Below are 25,542 nucleotides of genomic sequence, written 5' to 3' on the forward strand. Positions count from 1 at the left end.
AAACTAAAGCCCATGAAATTAATTAAAAAACTATATTCTTTACAACTGTGTTTTTGAAAACGATATTTAAAACACTGCTATTCTTAACAACTATATTACTTATCGAAAAAAGCTATATTCTTGATAACAATATTTCTGCATCACAAAACGTTTGTATCATGATAGTCTTTTCCGATATTTCTGTCTCCAGATATTTGCAGCTCTATATTTCGTCCAAATACCGTTATATTCCGACAAACTGCACTGTGAGTAGGCTCTGCGGGCTGTGAATTGTTTGCTAATATACCTTTACACAAAGTCCACAGAGGGCAGTACTCACCAACACTGCAGTATCCACAAAGCGACACTTGCAGCACCACACAAATCTCATACATGGATAATAAATAAATAACTTTTGGACTTGTGCTCTATGCATTTCACACATTAAAGTGGGGAGAATTTGAGTTAAATGTTTTAATTTTAGATACCTCTAACACAAAAAACATAACAGAAGTGACTGGTTTTATGCATTTGAGCCGTGAAAATTGCATTATTTTAACCTGATATCTCCCCAAGGTAAAGCATGATTTTTAGACTGCACATCTTAGAAAGAGAGAGAACAGTGATTGTCTCTTTCGTTTCCAAGCTATGCTGTCTATTATAATGAACTAAAGGCCTGATTATGTGTGTAGGTGTTATTTAATGCACCTGATATATGACGATACCAAGGGGTACATTATTTATGAGATGCGACAAATAACACCTATTATGAGTTTTCCGAGAATAACATGAGGACTTAGGGGCATATTATCAAGGACAGGGATACATTATCGCTGCTTTTATCGGCAGGAAACTGCCGATAAAGCGGCGATAATGGCCTTGATAATATGCTCTATGAATTCCAATCGAAGCCCATGTTAGATGTGTTCACATCTAACATGGGCTTCGATTGGAATTCATAGAGCATATTATCAAGGCCCTTATCGCCGCTTTATCGGCAGTTTCCTGCCGATAAAAGCGGCGATAATGTATCGCCTGTCATTGATAATATGCCCCTTAGTTTTTAACACAACAAAATCTGCATGACATCGTAATTAGCATATGCTCTGCACCCTTTATATTTCGGCAGATTTGGCCTGCCTAAATTTAAAGAGAGTTGAGTTACTTAACATATCCGATAATTATCGGCTGCATTAAATACCTTCAAACTCGTAATTCCAACGAATGCGTAAACGGGTGAAAAATAACTGACCCAGTCGTAATCAAGCTCAAACTGGGAGAAACATTGGGTTAAATGAATGCACTTTACACACTGCAGGCACATACAAACAGGCGCTCGGACCCTTGCCGGGCCAGCGCAACTAATTATGGTAAGGTGCTCAGTCTTTGAGCTGGGTAGGGCTCTCACTGTGGAATTGTAGCTCTGTTGTGAAAGCATGGCTGCACTTCACTAGTTGACTTAGAGAGCAGCCCTCACCTTAGAGAAATGATTGTCACACCATCGTATCCAGGTACAGACTCATATACGATAGACATCTGAGAAAAAAAAGAAAAGGTTTCAGGTGAAAACAGTGGAATGCATGGCTAAACAACCTGAAAACATGAATGAATGAATGAAAGAGTGAACTAATGAACAAACACGTGAATGAATGAATGGATGAAAAATTAACCAAGTAAATAATTGGTTTGTGTGTGAATTGTAAACTGATAAGCAAATAAACAAATGGATGGATTAAGGAACAAGTGCGTAAGTAGAGTTGTAATGTAATAAATGGAGAGAATATGTGAAAGAATGATTTATTTCATTAATTTAAAAACCATATTATGTACAATTCCAATACAGAAATGGTGCTTCACTTGTAGTACGCGGACAACAGCTACTCAGGTAATCTACACCAGTTTAGAAAGTGAAACAATATTAGCAGATTATACACAGAAAAGCAAAATTGAAAATTGAAAAATGTAAACCGCTTTGTTAATGTGAACAAATTTAACAAGCATTTGCAATGCAATAGGTCTCGCATTAGGAACGTTTGAGCTATTGTTATTGTAAATGACACATTTTGTATTTATGTGTTGGTTTTGAAAATAGCTAAATTAATATCTTTGTCATTTACAATGCCAATAGTCTGAACTTTCGCTAATGTGACACCTATAGCATTTGTAATGCAATATGTGTTGTATTTACGTGACTTAGATGTATTGATATTACAAATAACAATGGCTTTTTTTTATTTTTTTATTAATACTTAAATAAAAGTTATTGTAATTTATAATGGCAATAGCTTAAACTTTTGTAAATAACTTTTTTGAAGATTATGTTCAGTGTGTTTTATTGTGACGAAAATCCAAGAACAGAAGTGAAATATTGACATCTTTTTGTGACATTTGTATTAAAGCTTGAAACATTGAGAGAACATATTTGAACCAGCTGTTGTTGAATGGTTGCACAGATTGATGCTGTGGTGCGCTGAGTGATGTTGTGGTGGCGACGAGTGATGCTGTGGCGTTCAGTGATGCTGTGGTAGCGCATAGTGATGTTGTGGTGGTGCTGAGTGATGCTGTGGTGATGCAATATATAGAGGGAGTGCAATAGATAGATAGATAGGCAGATAGAGTGCAGGTGATAGATAGATAGGCAGGTAGATAGAGTGAGGGCGATAGATAGAGTGAGGGCGATAGATAGAGTGAGGGCGATAGATAGAGTGAGGGCGATAGATAGATAGAGTGAGGGCGATAGATAGAGTGAGTGCAATAGAAAGAGTGAGGGCGATAGAAAGAGTGAGGGCGATAGATAGATAGAGTGAGGGCGATAGATAGATAGAGTGAGGCGATAGATAGAGTGAGGGCGATAGATAGATAGAGTGAGGGCGATAGATAGAGTGAGGGTGATAGAGTGAGAATGATAGATAGAGGGCGATAGATAGATAGATAGACAGACAGATAGATAGACAGACAGATAGATAGAGTGAGGGTGACAGAGAGGGGTGTAGAGAAAGAGGGGTGTAGAGAGAGAGGGGTGTAGAGAGAGAGGGTTGTAGAGAGAGTGGGGTGTAGGGAGTGGGATGTAGAGAGAGGGGTGTAGAGAGAGGGGTGTAGAGAGAGGGGTGTAGAGAGAGAAGAGTGTAGAGAGAGAGAAGTGTAGAGAGAGAGGGGTGTAGAGAGAGAGGGGTGTAGAGAGATGGGTGTAGAGAGAGAAGGGTGTAGAGAGAGATGGATGTAGAGAGAGAGGGATGTAGACAGAGGGGTGTAGAGAGAGAGGGGTGTAGAGAGAGGGGGTGTAGAGAGAGAGGGGGCTTAGAGAGAGAGGGGGCGTAGAGAGAGAGGGGCGTAGAGAGAGAGAGGGCATAGAGAGAGAAAGGGGGTGTAGAGAGAGAGGAGTGTAGAGAGAGAGGGGTGTAGAGAGACAGGGGTGTAGAGAGAGAGGGGTGTAGAGAGAGAGGGATGTAGAGAGAGAGGGGCGTAGAGAGAGGGGGGGTGTAGAGAGAGAGGAGCGTAGAGAGAGGGGGCGTAGAGAGAGAGGGGGCGTAGAGAGAGAGGGGTGTAGAGAGAGGGGGATGTAGAGAGAGAGGGGCGTGGAGAGAGAGTGGCATAGAGAGAGAGGGGGTGTAGAGAGAGAGGGGCGTAGAGAGAGGGGGCGTAGAGAGAGAGGGGCATAGAGAAAGAGGGGTGTAGAGAGAGAGGTGTAGAGAGAGAGGGGTGGAGAGAGAGGGGTGGAGAGACAGAGGGGTGGAGAGAGAGAGGGTTGGAGAGAGAGCGGAGTAGAGAGAGGGGTGTAGAGAGAGGGGTGTAGAGAGAGGGGTGTAGAGAGAGAGGGGTGTAGAGAGAGAGGGGTGTAGAGAGAGGGGTGTAGAGAGAGGGGTGTAGAGAGGGGTGTGTGGAGAGGGGGGTGTAGAGAGAGAGGGGTGTAGAGAGGGGTGTAGATAGAGAGAGGGGGGTGTAGAGAGAGAGAGGGGTGGAGAGAAGGGTGGAGAGAGAGGGGAGTAGAGAGGGGTGGAGAGAGAAAGGGGTGTAGAGAGGGGTGTAGAGAGAGAGAGGAGTGAAGAGAGAGAGAGAGAGGGGTGTAGAGAGAGAGAGGAGTGAAGAGAGAGAGAGAGGGGGTGTAGAGAGAGGGGTGTAGAGAGAGGGGTGTGGAAAGAGAGAAAAGGGTGCAGAGAGAGAATGGTGTAGAGAGAGGGGTGGAGAGAGAGGGGTAGAGAGACAGAGGGGTGGAGAGAGAGAGAGAGGGTTGGAGAGAGAGGGGTGTAGAGAGAGGGGTGTAGAGAGAGAAGGGTGTAGAGAGAGGGGTGTAGAGAGAGGGGTGTAGAGAGAGAGGGGTGTAGAGAGAGAGGGGTGTAGAGAGGGGGGTGTAGAGAGAGAGGGGTGTAGAGAGAGGGGTGGAGAGACAGACGGGTGGAGAGACAGAGGGGTGGAGAGAGAGAGGGGTGTAGAGAGAGGGGTGTAGAGAGAGAGGTGTAGAGAAAGGGATGTAGAGAGAGATTGGTGTAGAGAGGGGGCTGTAGAGATGGGGGTGTAGAGAGAGCGGGTGTAGAGAGAGAGAGGGTGTAGAGAGAGGGGTATAGAGAGAGAAGGGTTTAGAGAGAGAAGTGTGTAGAGAGAGGTGCAGAGAAGGGGTTGTGGAGAGGGGGGCGTAGAGAGAGAGGGGTGTAGAGAGGGGGGTGTAGAGAGAGGGGGGTGTAGACAGGGGGGTGTAGAGAGAGGGGGGTGTAGAGAGGGGGGTGTAGAGAGGGGGTGTAGAGAGAGGGGTGTAGAGAGAGGGGGGTGTAGAGAGAGGGGGCTGTAGAGCAAGGGGGTGTAGAGAGAGGGGGTGTAGAGAGAGAGGGGTGTATAGAGAGAGGGGTGTAGAGAGGCTTGCGGGTGTTGTTTTGGGTGGGTGGGATATACGTTGTTGTGTAGGTTGGACTCTGATTTGTGAGCAGGTGGTGTGATTTGCCATGTTGGTGGTTTGTGTCTTCAAAGCAGTGTGTTTTATTGGTGGTGGTGTGGTGGAGATGGACAAGAAATCTATTTTTTATGAGAATCTTTTTTTTGTATGTAGAGTGTGGATGGTAAGTCGTATTGTTTTATTTATGTATGTGGAACGAAGGAAAAGATAAACGTATTTTCTTAAGAGTTGCCTATGGTGGTGTTATTGTAGTTTATGGTCTACAGGCCAAAATTATCAGTACGGAATTGCTGTCTAATGTCAAATTAGAACACGGGGCGACAGCCAGACTGGGTGGCTGGGATAAAGGAGGATGGGGGAGGGCTGAGAGGAGAAGGGGAGTGGGGATGGGGCGACAGCTAGACTGGGTGGCTGGGATAAAGGAGGATGGGGGAGGGCTGAGAGGAGAAGGGGAGTGGGGATGGGGCGACAGCCAGACTGGGTGGCTGGGATAAAGGAGGATGAGGGAGGGCTGAGAGGAGAAGGGGAGTGGGGATGGGGCGACAGCCAGACTGGGTGGCTGGGATAAAGGAGGATGAGGGAGGGCTGAGAGGAGAAGGGGAGTGGGGATGGGGTTTGAGAGCAGTGCCCGAGAACTAAAGCGTTCAATCTCAGGAAGAGATCGAGGCACTCTGTGGACAAGTTGGAGGGTGCTCGAAGGGGGCTGAGATTGCAGATAGAGAGCCTGCTGTGGCACGGGTGTCCCTAACATTAAGGGTGGGGGTACGCTTCAAAGGAAGGAGAGGGTAATCCCACAGGGGGCTAGAGTGTTCCCTAAGGAGGGAAAGAATGAACTCTTTGTGGGTGAGTACACAGGGAAATAAATAATGGACACACGGTGATTGAGTACACAGGGAAGGGATGGGACTCGGGGAGTGAGTGCACGGGATGCTTTGGTAAAGGAATCCGGCGGTAATCCTCGAGGGTGCTCTAAGCCAGAGGAGCGATGGGTGTTCTATGAACGAGATAGGGAGCTAGTGAGTACCTTTTCGGAGAGAAGGGTTAGGCGCTCTGTAGGTTGGTACAAAGGGTGGTGTTTTGGTAAGGCACGAAAAGGGCGATCCATATGGGAGAGAGATGATGCCTGTGGGGGGTGGGTGAGGGATCAGCATGAGGAAGCGCTTGACCACTGAAGTAGACGCCTCTTGTCGAGGCAGGTGTAACTTAAGCCGTCGGGAGACTTAATGAGCCTAGTCATTTGACCAACTGCACTGAATGCTGTGATTTTTTTTAATTTAACCTATTGCGGAAACTGGTGATAGAATACGAGTCCCAGCATGCAAAGCGCTGTCCAAAACAGCTAGGACTAGCTGTAGGTGTTCCACGTGGCAGATGCAGTGACTAATGCAAATAATGCCCCCTACCCCGCAGAATGCTAAGAGGACCACCATACCTCGCAGATACTCACTGTCCTAATGATGGGTTAGTGGGCCCCTGAAGGGTGGCGCCTGCCGCTCTGCAGGTGACCCGTGTTACTCCGCTGGGGTGATGTACACTTCAGTTCTGTATACAAAGTTTAAGGCAGCATCAAGACAGACTCTTTCGAGGAGCCTCAAATTTTATAAGAGGGGATTAGGGTACAGAGTGGGTGCTATGCTGAGGATCAGAAGGAAACAGGGCAAATTTAAAGCGGCGGTAAGCCACATAGCACTGCACATTGTTGAAAGGATCAGCAGAGGGGGAAAGGTTAATGATCTGAAAATGTTGCCGGCGCTGCCAAAGTAAACTGAGGCAGGCAATGTGTGAGTGCTGTAGGGGGAGTGGATTTGCAGTGCGAGGTCTCAGCGTTGGCTCTCCTCTGTGAGAAATCCATAGCTGCGTTTGTGCTTCTAGGTTGGAGAGGGCTCCGAACACGAGGAGGGAGGAGGAAAGCAAAAAAAAAAACAAGCTCTTGGCATTGCTGTGGGGGGGCGGGCGGGAGCGCATTGCAATGAAGTCTGATGGCGTGCGCGATGTCGTGGGACGGAGGGAGTGACCTGAGCCGCATTTGACAAACTGAAAGTCACCCGGCAGCTGCACCCTGAAAAACAAGCATTTGCAATGCAATAGGTCTCGCATTATGAAAGTTTGAGCTATTGGTCTTGTAAATGACAATTTTTTTATTTATGTGTTGATTTTGAAAATAGCTAAATTAATAGCTTTGTCATTTTCAATGCCAATAGTTATAACTTTCGCACATGTGACGACTATAGCATTTGTAATGCAACATGTTTTGTATTTACGTGACTTAGATGTATTGATATTACAAATAGCAACGGCTTTTAATTTTTTAAAATAATTAATACTTAAATAAAAGTGATTGTAATTTATATTGGCAATAGCTTAAACTTTTGTAAATAACGTTTGTGAAGATATGTTCAGTGTATTTTATTGTGATGAAAATCCAAGAACAGAAGTGAAATAAGAATAACATCTTTTTGTGACATTTGTAATAAAGCTTGAAACATTGAGAGAACATAATTGAACCAGTTGTTGTTGAATGGTTGCACAGATTGATGCTGTGGTGGTGCTGAGTGATGCTGTGGTGGTGCTGAGTGATGCTGTGGTGGTGCTGAGTGATGCTGGGATTGCGCTGAGTGGTGCTGTGGTGGTGCTGAGTGGTGCTGTGGTGGTGCTGAGTGATGCTGTGGTGCTGCTGAGTGATGCTGTGGTGGTGCTGCTGAGTGCACTCTGCAACTGCACTCTGCAACTGCACTCTGCAACTGCACTCTGCAACTGCACTCTGCACTCTGCACTCTGCACTCTGAATCTGCACTCTGAATCTGCACTCTGAATCTGCACTCTGAATCTGCACTCTGCACTCTGAATCTGCACTCTGCACTCTGAATCTGCACTCTGAATCTGCACTCTGCACTCTGAATCTGCACTCTGCACTCTGAATCTGCACTCTGCACTCTGAATCTGCACTCTGCACTCTGCACTCTGAATCTGCACTCTGCACTCTGAATCTGCACTCTGCACTCTGAATCTGCACTCTGAATCTGCACTCTGAATCTGCACTCTGCACTCTGAATCTGCACTCTGAATCTGCACTCTGAATCTGCACTTTGAATCTGCACTCTGCACTCTGAATCTGCACTCTGAATCTGCACTCTGAATCTGCACTCTGCACTCTGAATCTGCACTCTGCACTCTGAATCTGCACTCTGCACTCTGAATCTGCACTCTGCACTCTGAATCTGCACTCTGAATCTGCACTCTGCACTCTGAATCTGCACTCTGAATCTGCACTCTGCACTCTGAATCTGCACTCTGAATCTGCACTCTGAATCTGCACTCTGCACTCTGAATCTGCACTCTGAATCTGCACTCTGAATCTGCACTCTGAATCTGCACTCTGCACTCTGAATCTGCACTCTGCACTCTGAATCTGCACTCTGCACTCTGAATCTGTACTCTGAATCTGCACTCTGAATCTGCACTCTGCACTCTGAATCTGCACTCTGAATCTGCACTCTGCACTCTGAAACTGCACTCTGAATCTGCACTCTGCACTCTGAATCTGCACTCTGAATCTGCACTCTGAATCTGCACTCTGCACTCTGAATCTGCACTCTGAATCTGCACTCTGAATCTGCACTCTGAATCTGCACTCTGCACTCTGAATCTGCACTCCGAATCTGCACTCTGCACTCTGAATCTGCACTCTGAATCTGCACTCTGCAACTGCACTCTGCAACTGCACTCTGCAACTGCACTCTGAATCTGCACTCTGCACTCTGAATCTGCACTCTGAATCTGCACTCTGAATCTGCACTCTGCACTCTGAATCTGCGCTCTGCACTCTGAATCTGCACTCTGCACTCTGAATCTGCACTCTGAATCTGCACTCTGAATCTCCACTCTGAATCTGCACTCTGAATCTGCACTCTGAATCTGCACTCTGAATCTGCACTCTGCACTCTGAATCTGCACTCTGAATCTGCACTCTGCACTCTGAATCTGCACTCTGAATCTGCACTCTGAATCTGCACTCTGCACTCTGAATCTGCACTCTGAATCTGCATCTGCACTTTGAAGCTTCACTCTGAATCTGCACTCTGAATCTGCACTCTGCACTCTGAATCTGCACTCTGAATCTGCACTCTGCACTCTGAATCTGCACTCTGCACTCTGAATCTGCACTCTGAATCTGCACTCTGCACTCTGAATCTGCACTCTGAATCTGCACTCTGAATCTGCACTCTGCACTCTGAATCTGCACTCTGAATCTGCACTCTGCACTCTGAATCTGCACTCTGAATCTGCACTCTGAATCTGCACTCTGCACTCTGAATCTGCACTCTGCACTCTGCACTCTGAATCTGCACTCTGAATCTGCACTCTGCACTCTGAATCTGCACTCTGAATCTGCATCTGCACTCTGAATCTGCACTCTGCACTCTGAATCTGCACTCTGCACTCTGAATCTGCGCTCTGCACTCTGAATCTGCACTCTGCACTCTGAATCTGCACTCTGAATCTGCACTCTGAATCTCCACTCTGAATCTGCACTCTGAATCTGCACTCTGAATCTGCACTCTGAATCTGCACTCTGCACTCTGAATCTGCACTCTGAATCTGCACTCTGAATCTGCACTCTGCACTCTGCACTCTGAATCTGCATCTGCACTCTGAATCTCCACTCTGAATCTGCACTCTGAATCTGCACTCTTAATCTGCACTCTGCACTCACAGGCTGCACTCTAAATCTGCACACTGCACTCTGAATCTGCACTCTGCACTCTGAATCTGCACTCTGAATCTGCACTCTGCACTCTGAATCTGCACTCTGAATATGCACTCTCAATCTGCACTCACAGTCTGCACTCACAATCTGCACTCACAATCTGCACTCACAATCTGCACACTGCACTCTGAATCTGCACTCTGCACTCTGAATCTGCACTCTGAATCTGCACTCTGAATCTGAACTCTGCACTCTGAATCTGCACTCTGCACTCTGAATCTGCACTCTGCACTCTGAATCTGCACTCGGAATCTGCACTCTGCACTCTGAATCTGCACTCTGAATCTGCACTCTGAATCTGCATCTGCACTCTGAATCTGCATCTGCACTCTGAATCTGCATCTGCACTCTGAATCTGCATCTGCACTCTGAATCTGCACTCTGAATCTGCACTCTGCACTCACAGGCTGCACTCTAAATCTGCACTCTGCACTCTGAATCTGCACTCTGCACTCTGAATCTGCACTCTGAATCTGCACTCTGCACTCTGAATCTGCACTCTGAATATGCACTCTCAATCTGCACTCACAGTCTGCACTCACAATCTGCACTCACAATCTGCACTCACAATCTGCACACTGCACTCTGAATCTGCACTCTGCACTCTACATATGGTATGTTATGCTTACATACGTTCCATATATTATCCATGTATATGCCACATTTAGTTAAGAATATATGTTCTGTTTAGTTACATTACTTTGTTTGTATACCCTTTTATGCTGCTCTAAAGTTATTTCAATGGGTGAAATGCGGAGCCTGGGTAGCAGGAAGGAGAAGATAAGAGAGTGCATCGAGTGCGGACTAGTGAGCAAGCGCCTTAAGCCATCAGGATACTACTTCAAGGCACGTAGACAGGGTCGTAATACCCAATGATACTCGTAAAGGTAGCTACAAAAAATGGCGTTAGGTTGTGCACACACCCTGCAAAGATGCGTGTAGCGCCTGAAGTCACAGGTTGAACCTGGTGTTGTTCGCTACAATAGACGATAGTTATCAGTGAGGTTTGTTCCACCATGAAACGAAAGTTGGCTGCCGAGAGTAACAAGGCAGTGCTGGGAGGGGGGCTGCGCACCAACTGAAGTGCACTGGTTGCACGGCCTGCGGCCGTGAGAAGTGATAAGCCTTTGAAGTATGTCACGGCGCCTGAGGGGAGAGCAGAGAGAAGAGAAGGCTCGTGCGGGCAGAAAGGACGGCCGTGGGAGGTGGGAGGAGAATTCGGCATGGCTGGGGAGGGGGAGGAGAAATTAAAGTAAAGGCTGTGTTTGGGGGAGAGAGGGGAGGTGCTGGTGTGGGAGGAGTGCTGCTACGGCCTGGGGAAGCTGGCTGGGGAGGGGGAGGAGAAATTAATGTAAGGCTGTGGGGAACAGAGTTTATGGCCCAAAAGCGCGTGCCTGTGGCCACGTAAACTTCAAGAAAACCGCAAGGAATGAAGCCCTTGGTTTGACGAGGATTTCGAGCACTTGAATTCTCGCTCCTTCAATGCGCTTGCGCGCATTGTAGGTCACGAGACCTAAAAACCAAGGTCTTGGCATTGCTGTAGGGGGGGGCGGGGCGGGAGCGCATTGCAATGAAGTCTGATGGCGGGGGGGTGGGGGAGGCAGCATTCCATTGCGGTGCGAGGTTGATGGGTTTGTGCACGCGCGTCTCACACGAGTGCATCACATGAACTGCAAGTAATCCGTCCTTGTTCAAGAGTTTGTTTCGCCTTCTATACACTCGGCTATTAATCCCTGCGGGATATAATAGCCGAGACCTAAAAATGGAGGACAAAAATGAAGTTGGTATTCTTAGCTTGATTCAATGGAACAGTGCAAGTACAGCAAACAGAATTAAGTAGGGATGATTGGTGGCCTCAATTGAAGAATTATATGTGCCCACAAAAAGAGAGTGCATTGGACGCAAAAAAGACAACGTGTCATGCTAGGGTCGAGCACACCACTTTGGGCCAGATGTATCCAAAAAGCATTTTGCGGTTCTCAAATAGCGATTTTTACTGAATCGCTATTTGGTAATCGCAAAATGCTATGTATGTGGGAATCACCAAAGATTTTGCGATTCCTTAATATTACCTAATAGCGATTCGGTAAATAGCTTATCACTATTAGGTAATATTACTCAATTTGTTCGGTGTAAATGGTTTTGCTTTAGCTAAATTGCGATTACCAAATTGGTAATCACAAATTAGCTAAGGCAAAGCAAGGGGTGCCCTGGGGCCTAAGGCCCCCCTGAAGCACCCCAACAAAAGAAAGTGTGCACATTTAAAAAAGCACACCCCTAGAGGCATGTGTGTGCTACGTGGCACTTTGAAAATGCAGTTTTTTGTTTGCATATGGTTACCATCAACTAGAAGTTTATGGTAATAGAGTTTTCTACATGCACAGTTCGCATTTAGGAAAGGCTTCTTACATGTGCATTAGGATTCGCAAATTGCGATTCCCTATTTGCATTCGTAATATAGGTAATTGCTAAAAATTGCGATTACCTAAATTGTGACTACAAAGCTGTTCATATATAAGGAAAGACTGTTTTGCACTCTCAAACGGACAAATTTTGGAATGCGCACCGTTTGCAAACGCAAAATAGTTTTATACATCTGGCCCTTTGTCTTTTAAAAATAAAGTCATGTGTTAAAAGCTTCAACATGCTATTTAAATTTACGGTTTCGATGTTTGTGTTTTTTTGCTAGTGATTTGAATAAAATATTTCTTTATTTGTATATATCTTTGATTCATACACTTGTTACTCTATTTTTGTGCTGCTCCTCATGGTTTAAACCAATTTGCTTAGGCCTGGGTCCCCGGCTTCCAGTACTGATTCGGGGGATCCACAGAAGTCTAAAGATTAAAAACCACTGTCATAAAGGAACAATCACAGAAAACAGTGTGTGACCAAGCAGAAAGTTTAGTTTCAAACTAATCTGTCCCTCGTTGTCCATCATATCCATGAAGCGGGCATCTAAGTATTGTTCCTGCCCACCTTTGTACCAGAGCACACTGTAAATGGGAAGTGTGTTGCAGGAGCCCAAAGGTATGGCTGTCATGGGAGAACAAGCCAACCTCTTTCAAGGGAGGCAAGTGGGGTGCAGTTATAGACTATATACTAATGGAATATACCATTTCCCACATGTACTTATAGCTTTTTTGGGGGTGAAGTAGGCATCAAGGTTCCTAGCACCAGGCTAATAAAAATATTAAAGGGGCAATGTAGGGTGTACAAAAACACTCCTCTTTACCCTATACTGCATATCTTACAACCAGCAAAAATAGGCATCCTAGAATGCTCAGTTGTCTAACGATGTTAGCTTGTCTTTTGTTTTTGTTATCTATTTGCCATCATTCTCTTTGCCCCCTTACCAGTTTGGGTGGGGTCGATGTAGAGCGAGATAATCAATAGTCTAGCACCTGAAAATGACTGCAGGTCCACATAGGGCTTTTTGAGTAGGGAAGAATGAAGGCCTCTCTGGGAACAATGGACAATAATGCATTAGGCATGTATCATCTACAGAGCACTAGTAGTGCCCTGTGCAGCCACAGTACCAGATCTGGACCACTCTAAAAAGTCCACACAGGCAGAAGTCACAGGTTTATAAGATGTTTGGACAGAGGTGTGTTGTTCACTTCTTCCAGATACATCTGCTCGTTAGCAACCGTAGTTCTGGGTGTATGAACGCATGATGAACGCATTTGGGAGGATATGGAAAGAGTGCCAATGTGAAAGCGTGGCAAAGCTTTTAAAAGATGATAACATTTTGCGTTACCTATCTTCTAATATGCAACAGCTTTGTTGCCAATGAAGTGGGTGGTGTCTGCATGGAAAATATCTCCTAGGTACCGAGGTAAGGGCCTGATGTACTAAACTTTTCAGCAGTTATTTTGTGAGTACTAAACCTGTTTTAGGAGTCAGTAAAGTTTCACCAAATCATAAAATAGGTTTGGAAATGGACACCAAATCACAATTTAGAAGGAGCGTTTTGTGGGTGTCTTTTCGAAATTGCGATTCGGTACCCTCTGTCTCAATACTTTGCAACTGCAATCCCATTGATGAGTTACCCACTCCCAAGTTGGGGTGGTAACTGATTCACAAGGGTGAAAGGTTTCCTTTTGATCCCCTTCCCCTTTGGGAGTTGGGATGACAACTTCAGGGGGAGTAGACAGTATCCTTTAAGAACATCTGGTTGCTTTTTTAAATACTTTCACAAGGATTATTGGCTTTTGAATCTTGCAGGTCACCATCTCTGAGAATGCAGCAATTTCAAAGGAGTCACAATTTATGACCTCCATGAATAAGTTCAATTACACAGGTCATTGAGTGACCCATCTGAATCGGTATTTTGCAAACCAACCTATAGGGTTCATCGATTGGTTTGCAAAGTAAGATAATGGTGGCAAACAATAGAGGCGAAATATTTGTATATCTGTCCGTATTTTATTGTTGCCTACACCCAGGAGCCACAGTTCCATTTTGGAGGCAGAAAACCATCTTCAGTGGGCTGGAGAGTTTCAAATCTTTCAGTGAGGCCAATAAATGTCTGCCTTCTGCAGAGCGTGGTTTTAAGCAGACCCCATCTGCTGACTCCTTGCAGATACACTGCCCTTCCTAAATCTCGTTAGCATCCACAGATCATCTTAGTATGGCACCCCCAGTTTTGTATCGGATAGCGAGCAACCCTTAGCAGGGCCCCTATGGATGGAGGTGGCATGTGCTGTCTCAAAAGATCTGTAATACCAGCTGCTTTTGTTCAACAGGCTCGAGTTGTAAACCTTGTTTGTCACCTGGACGGTCACATCGATGCTGACGGTGATCTTGACTGCGGATAAAAAAGAGAATGTTACTTGCAGTTCTGTAGAACCTCAAAGGACAAACACAAGAACTTCTGAAGTCACACCACAATGACAAGGGTATCATAGCTCTCCTCTATGCTCTGCACATGGACAATGAGTGCTGCTTATGGGGATCCTCTCTGCCTGTTCCTGGATACTTAACTGGCCCCTAATCCTCTAGAAACATGCCTGCATATGGGAGAATAGAAGAAACCCGGAAGTGCAGGGAGGAAGCGTGGGCTTGAAGGGGAACATGGAGAGGCAAAGGATGGAGGGTCCTGGAAGGACAGGCGGGGAGTTGAAAAGAGGGTGAGAAGTGTGGAGAGGTGGCTGTGGGAGTGTAAAGAAACAGGGGGTCGAACACCCACAGGCATCTGTGAACTTTGGGGGGAATTAAGGGTGGGGATTATGGTACTTTATTATAAATCAATAGTTCGATTTTTACTCTATCTTTCACATCTAACCGTGCATACATCTATTCTTTGCAGAATGATTGCACATATATATATATATATATATATATATATATATATATATATATATATATATATTACCTACTGGCGGTCGCCAGTAGGTATATATAGTTAGGATTTTTTCTCTATGGGTTTTTTGAAAATTCTATGTCTAATAACTTTGGCGTTTGTGGACGGAATTGGCTGAAATTTTCAGGAAAATGGCACATTTTGTTTCTGAGCAGCCCTTGAAAATTTGGGGGGGGTTCGTCCAGTGGGGGCGAGAAAAAAGGGGGGTCCCAAAACGTGTTTTTAACATTGAGTTTTCCATAGGGCGGTTGGCCTCACTTTTAGCCCGAACGGCTGAATGGATTTGCACGAAACTTGGCAAAATTGTAGGGACTGGTAGCCCGATGTGCCTTTTGTAGGTCTCAATATATGTGCTCCAGTGGATTTTGAGAAATTAACGTTTAAAAAAAGATATATATCTGTAACAGCGGACCGGGCAGCGCACTGGTTCGCGGACTTTTCGCGCAACGGAGCTTTGTGAAGCGAAGCTGATTGGTTCTCCGGCGTCTGTCAACATTCCAAACAGTCCGTAGCGGCCGCCATCTTGTCTCTCGGTAGGATCGAGAGACAAGAGGAGGTCAAAACAAAGGGGGAAATAACTATAAGGGGGCATAGTAGATCCTCGCTGACCCCCTAGGTTTGATGTGGAGGTTTTAAAAGGGCCCCGCGGGGCAAAAAAAAATAATAATAATAATAATTGAACGGCTGAATGGATTTGCACGAAACTTGGCAAAATATTAGGGACTGGTAGCCCGATGTGCCTTTGCTAGGTCTCAATATATGTGCTCCAGTGGATTTTGAGAAATTAACGTTCAAAAAAAGATATATATCTGTAACAGCGCTCCGCTTCGCGTAACGGAGGTTTGCGAAGCTGATTGGTCATTCTGTCACTGGGCTATAGTTGGGCTACATCTGGCTGATATTTGGGCTACATTTGTTTTTTTGTGTGTCTGGCGGCCATCTTTGGGCTACATTGGGCTACATTGGGCTTCATTGGGCTACATTCGGCTAATTAGCAAATAGCTCATCGCAAACTAGGAATGGTAAAGAATCGCTATTTATTCCTTAAAGTTCGCTATTTAGGAAATGCAAATAACTTTGATGATACATATGGCGGTTCATCTCTAACAAGATAAGAAGCATAGGGATACATTTATGATGACTGGCGCATCACCAGGGATGTGTTAGTCATTTTGTGCCGCTGTTCCGTCACCTATGGTGTGCTGCATTTACAATGCGGCGCATCATGGGGCAAAAACAGCACAGATGCGTGATGTATCTGTGCCGTAAAGGTGGCGCATTGCTGGAGTTGTATCGCAAGTGTGATGAAGCTCCAGCAAGGGTCGGGGGTGCCCCTGTCGCAGGGTTTCTGTTCTCACACAGAACTGTGGACAGAGGATTGGAACCTCGGCGAATTAGGGTGTCCCAAAACTCACGTTAGTAATCAAAAACTCCTTAGCAAGCTAGGTACAGTGTCACATTGGATATAACAAACTCTCAATGTTTAGACAATCCAGAATATGAACTTATAGTACCTCAGGATACGTGGAACTCATGAACAGTCGGTCGTTATAGATTTCTTAGAAACCAGAACATGGAGTTAAGAAGAACAGATGTGTATTTGAAATGTTTATTTACTAATGCCGTCTTCTCAGGCGTAGTACCTTAGATAATAAAAGTACACATATTATCAGTAGCAAAATTACCAGCATAGTTACTAGTACATAAAAAGTGAATGGTGATAGTATGTTAACATGCTGTAAATGAATAAGAGTTAGCAACACTTATAAGCAGCCGCGGGCCGTGGAGGGAGTTACGGTGAGGCAGGGAGGCGGGGAGGGGGAGAAGCAGGGTGGAGAATACAAGTACACATATTATCAGTAGCAAAATTACCAGCATAGTTACTAGTACATAAAAAGCGAATGGTGACAGTATGTTAACATGCTGTAAATGAATAAGAGTTAGCAACACTTATAAGCAGCCGCGGGCCGTGGAGGGAGTTACGGTGGGGCAGGGAGGCGGGGAGGGGGAGGGGCAAGGTAGAGAGGGCTCCACCCTGCTTCTCCCCCTCCCCGCCTCCCTGCCCCATCGTAACTCCCTCCACGGCCCGCGGCTGCTTATATCTCACCCTCCCTAATACACATATTATATTATTTGCTAAGAAGGTCTCTTTGTGTTGGTTTAGGGCGTGCCCATACTTTAGTGTCTTAGATTTGAAGGAATCACATCAGCATACACCAGCTCTCTCTTCATGTGAACCGCATCAACTGTTGTGTATGTGTGTTCGGCAAAGCAATATAAAACCCGCCTCATGCCCAGAATTGGCAGAAGTTGCACTTATGTTATGAGTATGAAGTCGTGGAGATCAGACCTCATAACAATTCTGTATCGTGTTGTTCTTGAAACTTTAGCACTCGCTGTACAGATATAGTTTAACAAGTAAAGCAGATAGTAGACCAATAACATATTATTCTCATGTAAACCACGATGAACTACTAGGTGGAAAGCTAAAGCAACAACTAAGTGTCGTGTGCAGAAGTTGCAAAAAAGGAAAAATGGCGTTTAAACCGGTAATGAGCCCATGCTAACTTAACACGGTGTAAAGATATCCAGGACCTAGATGACACCTCCTCATGATCCGGAAACGAACTGAATAAGATAATAGAAGTGCCATCTCATGAGAGCAGATTGCAAGTTTATATGTGGACGGTCCGCAAGGTAAAGCATTAAAAACTAGGAAAATTTAATGCTAAAGAAAAATAAAACAGCCAAGTACTTTATCGAGTCTTAAGCCAATAGGCAAGGTAAATAATAAAAACTTGACAAATAAGTCAATGAATTGTCAATGAAATGCTAGTACTCAGCATATCAAACATGAAAAAGGTCTATGACATAACTGTGTATGCAAAATAAGCTGCAACAGCCTCCAATAGGAAGTCACCGTCTTCATCCGAAAACAGTTCAGCCATCCAATTTAAAAGCGGAAAAGAACATACGTGCTCTCCCAGCACCGGATCCTCTATCACCATCAGAGGACAGCTCGGTGGGTTTTCAAGAAAGCTCTGTTCCAAGAAAGACTGTGCTGCCGCCAGTAAATTCCAGGGACCAAGTAGTCCATGCATCAATGCCACAGCCATAATCCTTTCGCCAGGACAAACCAACTCGTGAGTAATGATAGGAGTCATCAGCTGATTAAAGTCGACGTCAGGAGAAACCGCTCCGCAGAGACACAAATCAATGGCCCAATCGAAATCACAGGTCAGGCAGTGAAATACAGGCTGGACACAGGTGAAGTAGGAGAACCGAAAAGATAATCCATATGCCGTGCTTAATATCGCCAACGGCATTGTGCCATAATATTCTAGCATGCGATTGCGGAACAGTGTCAGCAGCTGCAGGGTCGGAGGTTGCATAGGAGGGACATCCATATTTAAAAATGTAAAAAAGCACAAGAGCGTCCGCTGGTAATGCAAGTAAAAATGCCAATCTACGAACCAGAGTGCAGAAAATACAATGAAAGGAAGCAGGGATGACTCCAAAGATTTTCTCAAATGAAGTCACGAGACCACTGGTAACAACTTTAAAAAAGTGTGCCAGGGACTTTGTGGAGGATGCGTTAAAGATAGTCGGAAACATGTTGCTGAAATTGAAAGGCAAATCTTAATTGAAAAGGGTGTGCACCTCTGTATGGGTGTTCGCTATGTGAAGTACGAAAGTTTCACGGGCCGAACTCAAGGCCACCTCTCTCTGAGACAAAAGAGCTCTTATTCTTGCCATGCCGTTGAAACGTGTCCCAAGGTTGGTATTTGTGGCCAGATTGAAAACTCCCTATGTTCATGTGTGGGAGGAAATAGAACATTTCTGCAGCAAATAACCCGTTCACTTACTGTTACGATAAAAGGAATACTTTTAATTAACTCAGAACAATCTTCATTATTGAGCATCAAATAACTACCATTTTCCAACAACTTGAACGTGGGGATGATAGCAGGAACTGGCGTGCCTTGCAACACGCAAGCCATATTTGGTCGGTGTTTGTTGCATGAACCGTGTAACTGTATGTGCCTACACATTAGTGAATGATCTGGCGTCTCAGTGCATTCCTCTCCATTCAGATAAACTTCTTGATCATCTTTGAAACATCTGTATGTGTATGGAAGCGACCAGACCTCATGAAGAAAAGCACTACCTAAAGGTTCATAACGACCTATTGGTATATATTTCATACAATTTGAAAACTTATATAAAGCAAAAGGCAGCGTTATTAAACCGTGGATAAGGCATGTTGCCAAAAAACCCGCAATCCTCTGCTGATGATGTCACTGAGCATGTCATGAATGATGTAATATGTGACATCATCAGCAGTGGATTACGGGTAATGGTATCTCTAGTTTACTCCCTTATAGCTGTGTTTCTTTTAACATAAGTGTCTGTTTCCTTCCCTTATACTTACTGTTTTTGGTTCGCTTCCGGTTCGCGTACCAGCGAGCGAACTAGGAAGCGAACTAAGAGAAATAGAGGTTGGCACAGTTCCAAATATTGTACCAATTTTTTAATAACGGGGAGGTAGTTCTGAAAAGAACTTTTTTTTTATTTTTCTGAACATTTTTTTACTGTTTTTGAATTTTTCGGAACAGTTTTATATTTTTTTGGGTTTTTCTTGGAGGGGGCAATGAAAACGATTCATTGTAAAGGGCTCAACAGGAGCAACAAAACAAAAAAAAGAAGTATTTATTATTTTGGGCGTTTCGGACAAACTTGCATATGATAGTCAATAGCTCTGTTGATCAGAGTGATGCTTTTTTCTCCGTAGGAAATGAATCCATCGCAAAATGCGCAGATGTGTTTTACATCACCAAATCTCATTTGTATATTTGGCACCATCTCCCTGCCCTCTGGTCCCGTTACTTCCGGTACAACAGATCTTCTGGCCATAATAGGGAGATTATCTAGGTCGTTCCGAAACTGTGCAGCACTGTAGTTGTTAGGATGCCACCTAGTCATATGGCGATGCATTGTGTAGTTTCCGAAACTGTATTTTTTGTCGGTCCCTCTGGACAGTCTATCTTGACATATAAGGCAAGTTACGTATCTTGCATTTACTTTTTTCTGACCTTTGGGAATTTTAAAAAATTGCCAAATGAAGTTTTCTTTCCGGTGAGACGTCCTGGGCTGCTCAGGCAAAAACTGCCTCTCTTCGTGCTCGTCCTCCTGTTCCTCTTCTTCTTCTTCTTGTTGAATTACAACTTGAGCAGGTGGTCCACTCTTCCTTGGATGTGGTGGAGGTGGTGGGGAAGCACCAGCTGAAGCTACTAAAGAAGCCATTGCTCAGTGATCACAAAGGGTCTTTCTCTCACAATGATGAAAGTCAGAGTGAGGAAAGAAGGAGGGATTTTCATCATTTGGGAAAAACAAGAGTTCTCAACCAATCAAAAGTGTTCATTTTAGATTATATGACCTAGTCTTACATCATTAGGAAACCAAAAGTGAAATGAACCAATGAAAAGTGTTATTACCAAGTCACATGACTTGCTGTGTTTACGTTAAGCGCTTTGCAGGGCCTCCCGGTTTGCTTCCAGAAACCTGCGCTTTGCGACTCGCTTCGCGTACCAGTTCGCTAACGTAGCACGTCATATGACGTATCACGCGACAACGTGAAACGTCATGCGGACGGGAGGCGTCACGATGTTGTTTTCTAACGCGGCACTTGCGGTAAAGAAACGTTTACCGGCTCGCGGTCTATTTCGCGGCATCAAGGTCAGCTAACGGGAAGCTTCCCGATTCGCGAAGCGGGAACGAAGAAAAAAAAATATTAAAAAAAAAAATTATTCATAAACATATAAAATATATTTTTGGATTTAAAGAAGAATACATTTTACAGCTACAGATATTAGCTGTTAAAAAACCAATGAAATTCACAGAAAAAACCATAGGTTATAGACCATATATAGTTAGGAATTAGCATTTACAAAACCTTGAAAATTCACTGAAAAAACCATAGGTTATAGACCATATATAGTTAGGAATTAGCATTTAGAAAACCTTATTTTACTCACACAAAACCATTGAAATTCCATATATAGTTAGTTGCACTAACTATATATCGCGCACCCGCAATCCACTGCTGATGATGTCACATATTACATCATTCATGACATGGTCAGTGACATCACTGATGACATCACTGATGACATCTCAAATGACATCACTGATGACATCACTGATGACGTCTCATTTGGCATCATTCTTGTGCTAATACGATAAACCTCTTCAGACTCTAATATAACCTTAGATACACTCAGTGTATACAGACACTCACACACTGCCACTCATCCATGGAGTTACTCACACACCCAGTCAGTCATGCAAAGAAACAATCTCACCTCCATTTCTTCAAGTATACAGTTATACACACCTTACTTATTGAAACATATACTAACACATATTTACTCTCTTATACAATCCCTGATACAAGTTCACAATGATCGATACAACCACTCACTCAGTGGCTCTCATGCACAGTTATTTATATATGCCAACTCTCACATGTACTGTGTTTTACATATGTACTTACTATGACATGTAGCATTGAGATATCCATTCACTCATCAATACACTCATGCACACAGTCAACTGCCCATGTAGCTGTTTCCACATGCACTCTTGAACTCATACACCTAGTGAATAAACTGCTCACACATCTATGCACAGAGTCACACACCTTCCAGCCACCCCCACACAAACTCAATCTCCCATAGAAATACTTGGGCAACCAATTAATAACACATATAGCCTCTCGTATAGCTAATGATCAACACATGCAGCAGTTTACATCACAACAGACATAATGATGCACAAATTAAGACAGTTTAGTCACTAACCCATGCATTCAGTGAGACACATTTAATCACTCACTCATACAGTCAGTCACGCACCTACTAAATCCTTCATCCAGACACTTATACATCCACTCATTCTTCAATATCTAAGACATATTTTAACTTTACAGAAACATACAGTCACTGGATGTTGTCATCAGTGATGTCATTTGAGATGTCATCAGTGATGTCATCAGTGATGTCACTGACCATGTCATGAATGATGTAATATGTGACATCATCAGCAGTGGATTGCGGGTGCGCGATATATAGTTAGTGCAACTAACTATATATGGAATTTCAATGGTTTTGTGTGAGTAAAATAAGGTTTTCTAAATGCTAATTCCTAACTATATATGGTCTATAACCTATGGTTTTTTCAGTGAATATATATATATATATATATATATATATATATATATATATATATATATAAATATATATATATATATATATACATATATATATATATATATATATATATATATATATATATATATATATATATATATATATATATATATATATATATATATATATATATATATATATATATATATATATATATACACACCCTTCTTTAGAACCTTTAGTGGTGAAAGTTGGGATGACCTTGTGTTCAAGAAATCTCTCTGAAGTGCTTCCAAGGTTTGAAGCCCCCAGGATGACTGCTGCATTTAAGGAAGAGTCCCCTGCTGCCTCTTGTTAGTTGCTGTAGTATCATGTGTCTAGAAGCTCATTATGCTGTGAGTGCAGCAAAGAGCCCTAGCATGTACTATGGTCTCAGCAGCGGTGCTCCCTAGCATCCATTTGTTTATGAATGTCCAATCTTGTTCTCAATTGAGGTCATTCTGTTATGGACCTTTACTGACATGTTTACACTTAGTTAGCCATAGATCTATAGGTTTCCTTGTGAGAAACATATCACTGTTCTAATTCACCAGATCCCAGTGGCTAACTGGGTAAAGGCAGTGTTTAAGAGGGGAGAGAATGAGATAGTGTTAAGATAAATTCCTTCACTTTCCCATTGTGGACTGTACTGATGTTCTGAACACATGGTGTGGTGACACAAATTCCAGCTTCCGCATTGATTGGATTGTGTGATCTTGGGAAAAAAATACTTTGTGCCTGCCTCTCTGTTTTCTAATCTGACCAAAAAATTGAGAGTGCATAGAAGCATTTCACTTTGCAATCACTATATGAGAAAATGTGCTCATTCACCCTTGAGGCAATGCAAAGTTTCTAGAAACTTCTAAAAGTGGTCCATGTGGGAGTAATTTTTTCATTGCTAGATTAATTTTCTTTCTATTCTGATACTTGCAGATGTGCTTTTCACCCCTGGAAATGTAGATAACAACCATGGCCGGGAGAACTAAGGCCTGACATGATAAAACTCGAGAGCTCTAAATGTTCGACTTCCCACGATTGCAAGGATGTCTTGCCTCCCTCACAGTGACTCTCAGTCCTCCCAAATTTACATATTTGTGAGGAAATTCATAATCTCTGAAAATCCGTATACAGCATGAAGACTGAGCGAAATAATGGTGTATTCACAGCCATGAACATATAAAAAATTACATAATTTGGTTTAGCCTCTAAATATTGCCCAGCCTCAAAATAATGTACTGGCCCTACTAGGGGTAAAGGTGTAATGCTAAATACTTCAATCGTTGTACACGATATGTTGGGTGGCATCTGAGATTCACAACAACACTGACCTTGGAACAGAACCAAAGCACGCCACCCTGCTCCCCATAAAAGCAAATCCTGCATTTTAATTCCAGCAAAAGGGCTAACAAATGAAACACTCTTCTATTCTCCATCGCCTTCCTTCTCAATGATGCTACATCTTCTATTAATGCTTAGATGTTCCACCTGGCAGCTCCCTATGGACTCCACCCTCAATCCTGGGCTCTGAGCAGCCCTTTGGAGATACAACTGTGCATGCGGTGTGTGGGGGCCGCTCACCGACACTGTGCTGCAGGAGGAGGCGACCGCGCTCGACTCCCCCTTCACCCCTACTACCTGAAGCCATCTCGCACGACCTTGGCTGGGAGAACCAAATCTTTTGAACATTGCCGGTTGTAGTGTTGGGCACTAGGCCCGCATTATGGTGGACGAATGAGACACGGACACCAGGATAGTGGGCTAGTGAATGGGCCTAGAGCACGTGCGTTCCGCCCTCTTTATTCACTGGGTCACGTGACTCGTGACACCAGTGGTGGGTGGGTGTAAAGTGTGGGGTTACACAGTGAACAACTAGAACGTGTCCTGCAGGACACTACATTCCTCCCAAACTTTAATAAAAGTTGAGATAACGCAAAGTCCGAACCTGTGGGAGAAAAACATAAAAATATGCAATCTCCTAACTTTAGAAGGAGTCTCTTCAGCTGCTTGCTAGATGACGACGGTGGAAACTTTCAGCTGAAACGTTCGTTCTCTTGGGCTCGGCGTTCTGGTCCTCGGTGGGCGTGCTCTTCTGGACTTGCGCCATGGCAGTGTGTTCTTCAGTCCATTGAGATCTTGTTTTTGGGGTGACGCCGAACAGGATGACCAGATGGTAGACTTGATGGAGGTTGTCTTCTACTAGTCCGTCGGGTTTCTTCCTTGTAGGCATCATGGCTTCACATTGCAAAGGAGGGAGTGGATGAAGGACATCCCTCTCACTGAGACGCCTCTCTCGCGGGTGTTCTCCTGCCACGAGATGACCCGGAGGCCCTCTTCTTCAGGTTTCCTCTGGGCAGGGTGTTCTCTGCAGCGTTGCTCCAACTCCACAGTCTGGGTGTGAATGGAGGAGGCGATGAGATTACTACTTCGCAGTCCGTGGCTCCACCTGTAGGGTGGCTGTTAACTCCTGCCTTTGCGCACAAGTTCCTCTTCTTCCCAGGATGTGCAGGACAGATGGCGGTGGATCCATCTCTCTTGTCGGGACCCTCTGCCACCGGTGTCCCTGAGGCCCTTGCCCCTTGGATATCCACGGGCTGGTGTGGAGTGGTCAATTTTTCTTCTGCCGGACGTCTGAGCGCTCTCCGCATCCAATCTTCCGCTCAATCCCAAAGGTAGGTGTCACCAATGGTCCAGCCTGTACTCTCCTGTAGTCGACCAGTCATCCGGGGGGACTTGTAAATAGATGCCCGTTCTGTTCTTAGTGCCATCAATGTTCTCCTGGACATGTGGGTCACTGTACGCAGTGTTGTGGTGCGTGTCACCTCTTCTTCTGGTGGGTGTGTAGACTTGTCACACCTCTCCTCACCTTTCTGGATGTTATTGTTCTTGATGGCGCCGTGCAACATGACTCCTTTCTTCTTCCCCTTTTTCTTTTCGCGAAACGGTCTGGTCATCTCGCTGTCCTTATCTTCCTGACTAGGCTTCTCCAGTCAGCATGCACTCCGCCTGTTTCCCTCTGGTCTTGTCCTGGCTTTTGGACACTGTCTTCTTCTCTTCTGTGACTGGACCGGTCGTTGCGATCTTTCATGCTTCCTGTTACTTCTGGTTCTTGTGGGTGTTGCGTCCATCCCTTCCAGTCCTCTTCCGGACACTCTCTTGGGCATGTGGTTCACGGACGTCTTCTGTCTTCGGAGCAGACCTCCTGCCAGGTCTCTCTGCGCTGGCGACCATCTGCTGGTCGGACTCTCCTTTTCTTTCTATGCGATTGTCTGGCTTTGTCCTCCTTGTGACCAGGTTGGGT

The 25,542-nt window shown here is 44.5% G+C and overlaps 1 protein-coding gene across 1 annotated transcript in view; it reads right to left on the minus strand.

Moving 5' to 3' along the window:
- Positions 1 to 25,195, minus strand: part of LOC144797995 (mucin-3A-like) — a 149,503-nt gene extending 124,308 nt beyond the window's left edge. Inside the window, exons 1-3 of the mRNA XM_078668791.1 lie at positions 25,108 to 25,195; positions 14,408 to 14,442; positions 1,457 to 1,515 (exon numbers count right to left, since the gene is read on the minus strand). Coding sequence (XP_078524917.1) covers positions 1,457 to 1,515; positions 14,408 to 14,442; positions 25,108 to 25,195 — 182 coding nt within the window. The remainder of the gene's footprint in view (positions 1 to 1,456; positions 1,516 to 14,407; positions 14,443 to 25,107) is intronic.
- Between the last annotated feature and the right edge of the window lie 347 nt (positions 25,196 to 25,542).

This window comes from Lissotriton helveticus, chromosome 12 (assembly GCF_964261635.1).
Source record: "Lissotriton helveticus chromosome 12, aLisHel1.1, whole genome shotgun sequence".
Classification (NCBI taxonomy): Eukaryota; Metazoa; Chordata; class Amphibia; order Caudata; family Salamandridae; genus Lissotriton; species Lissotriton helveticus.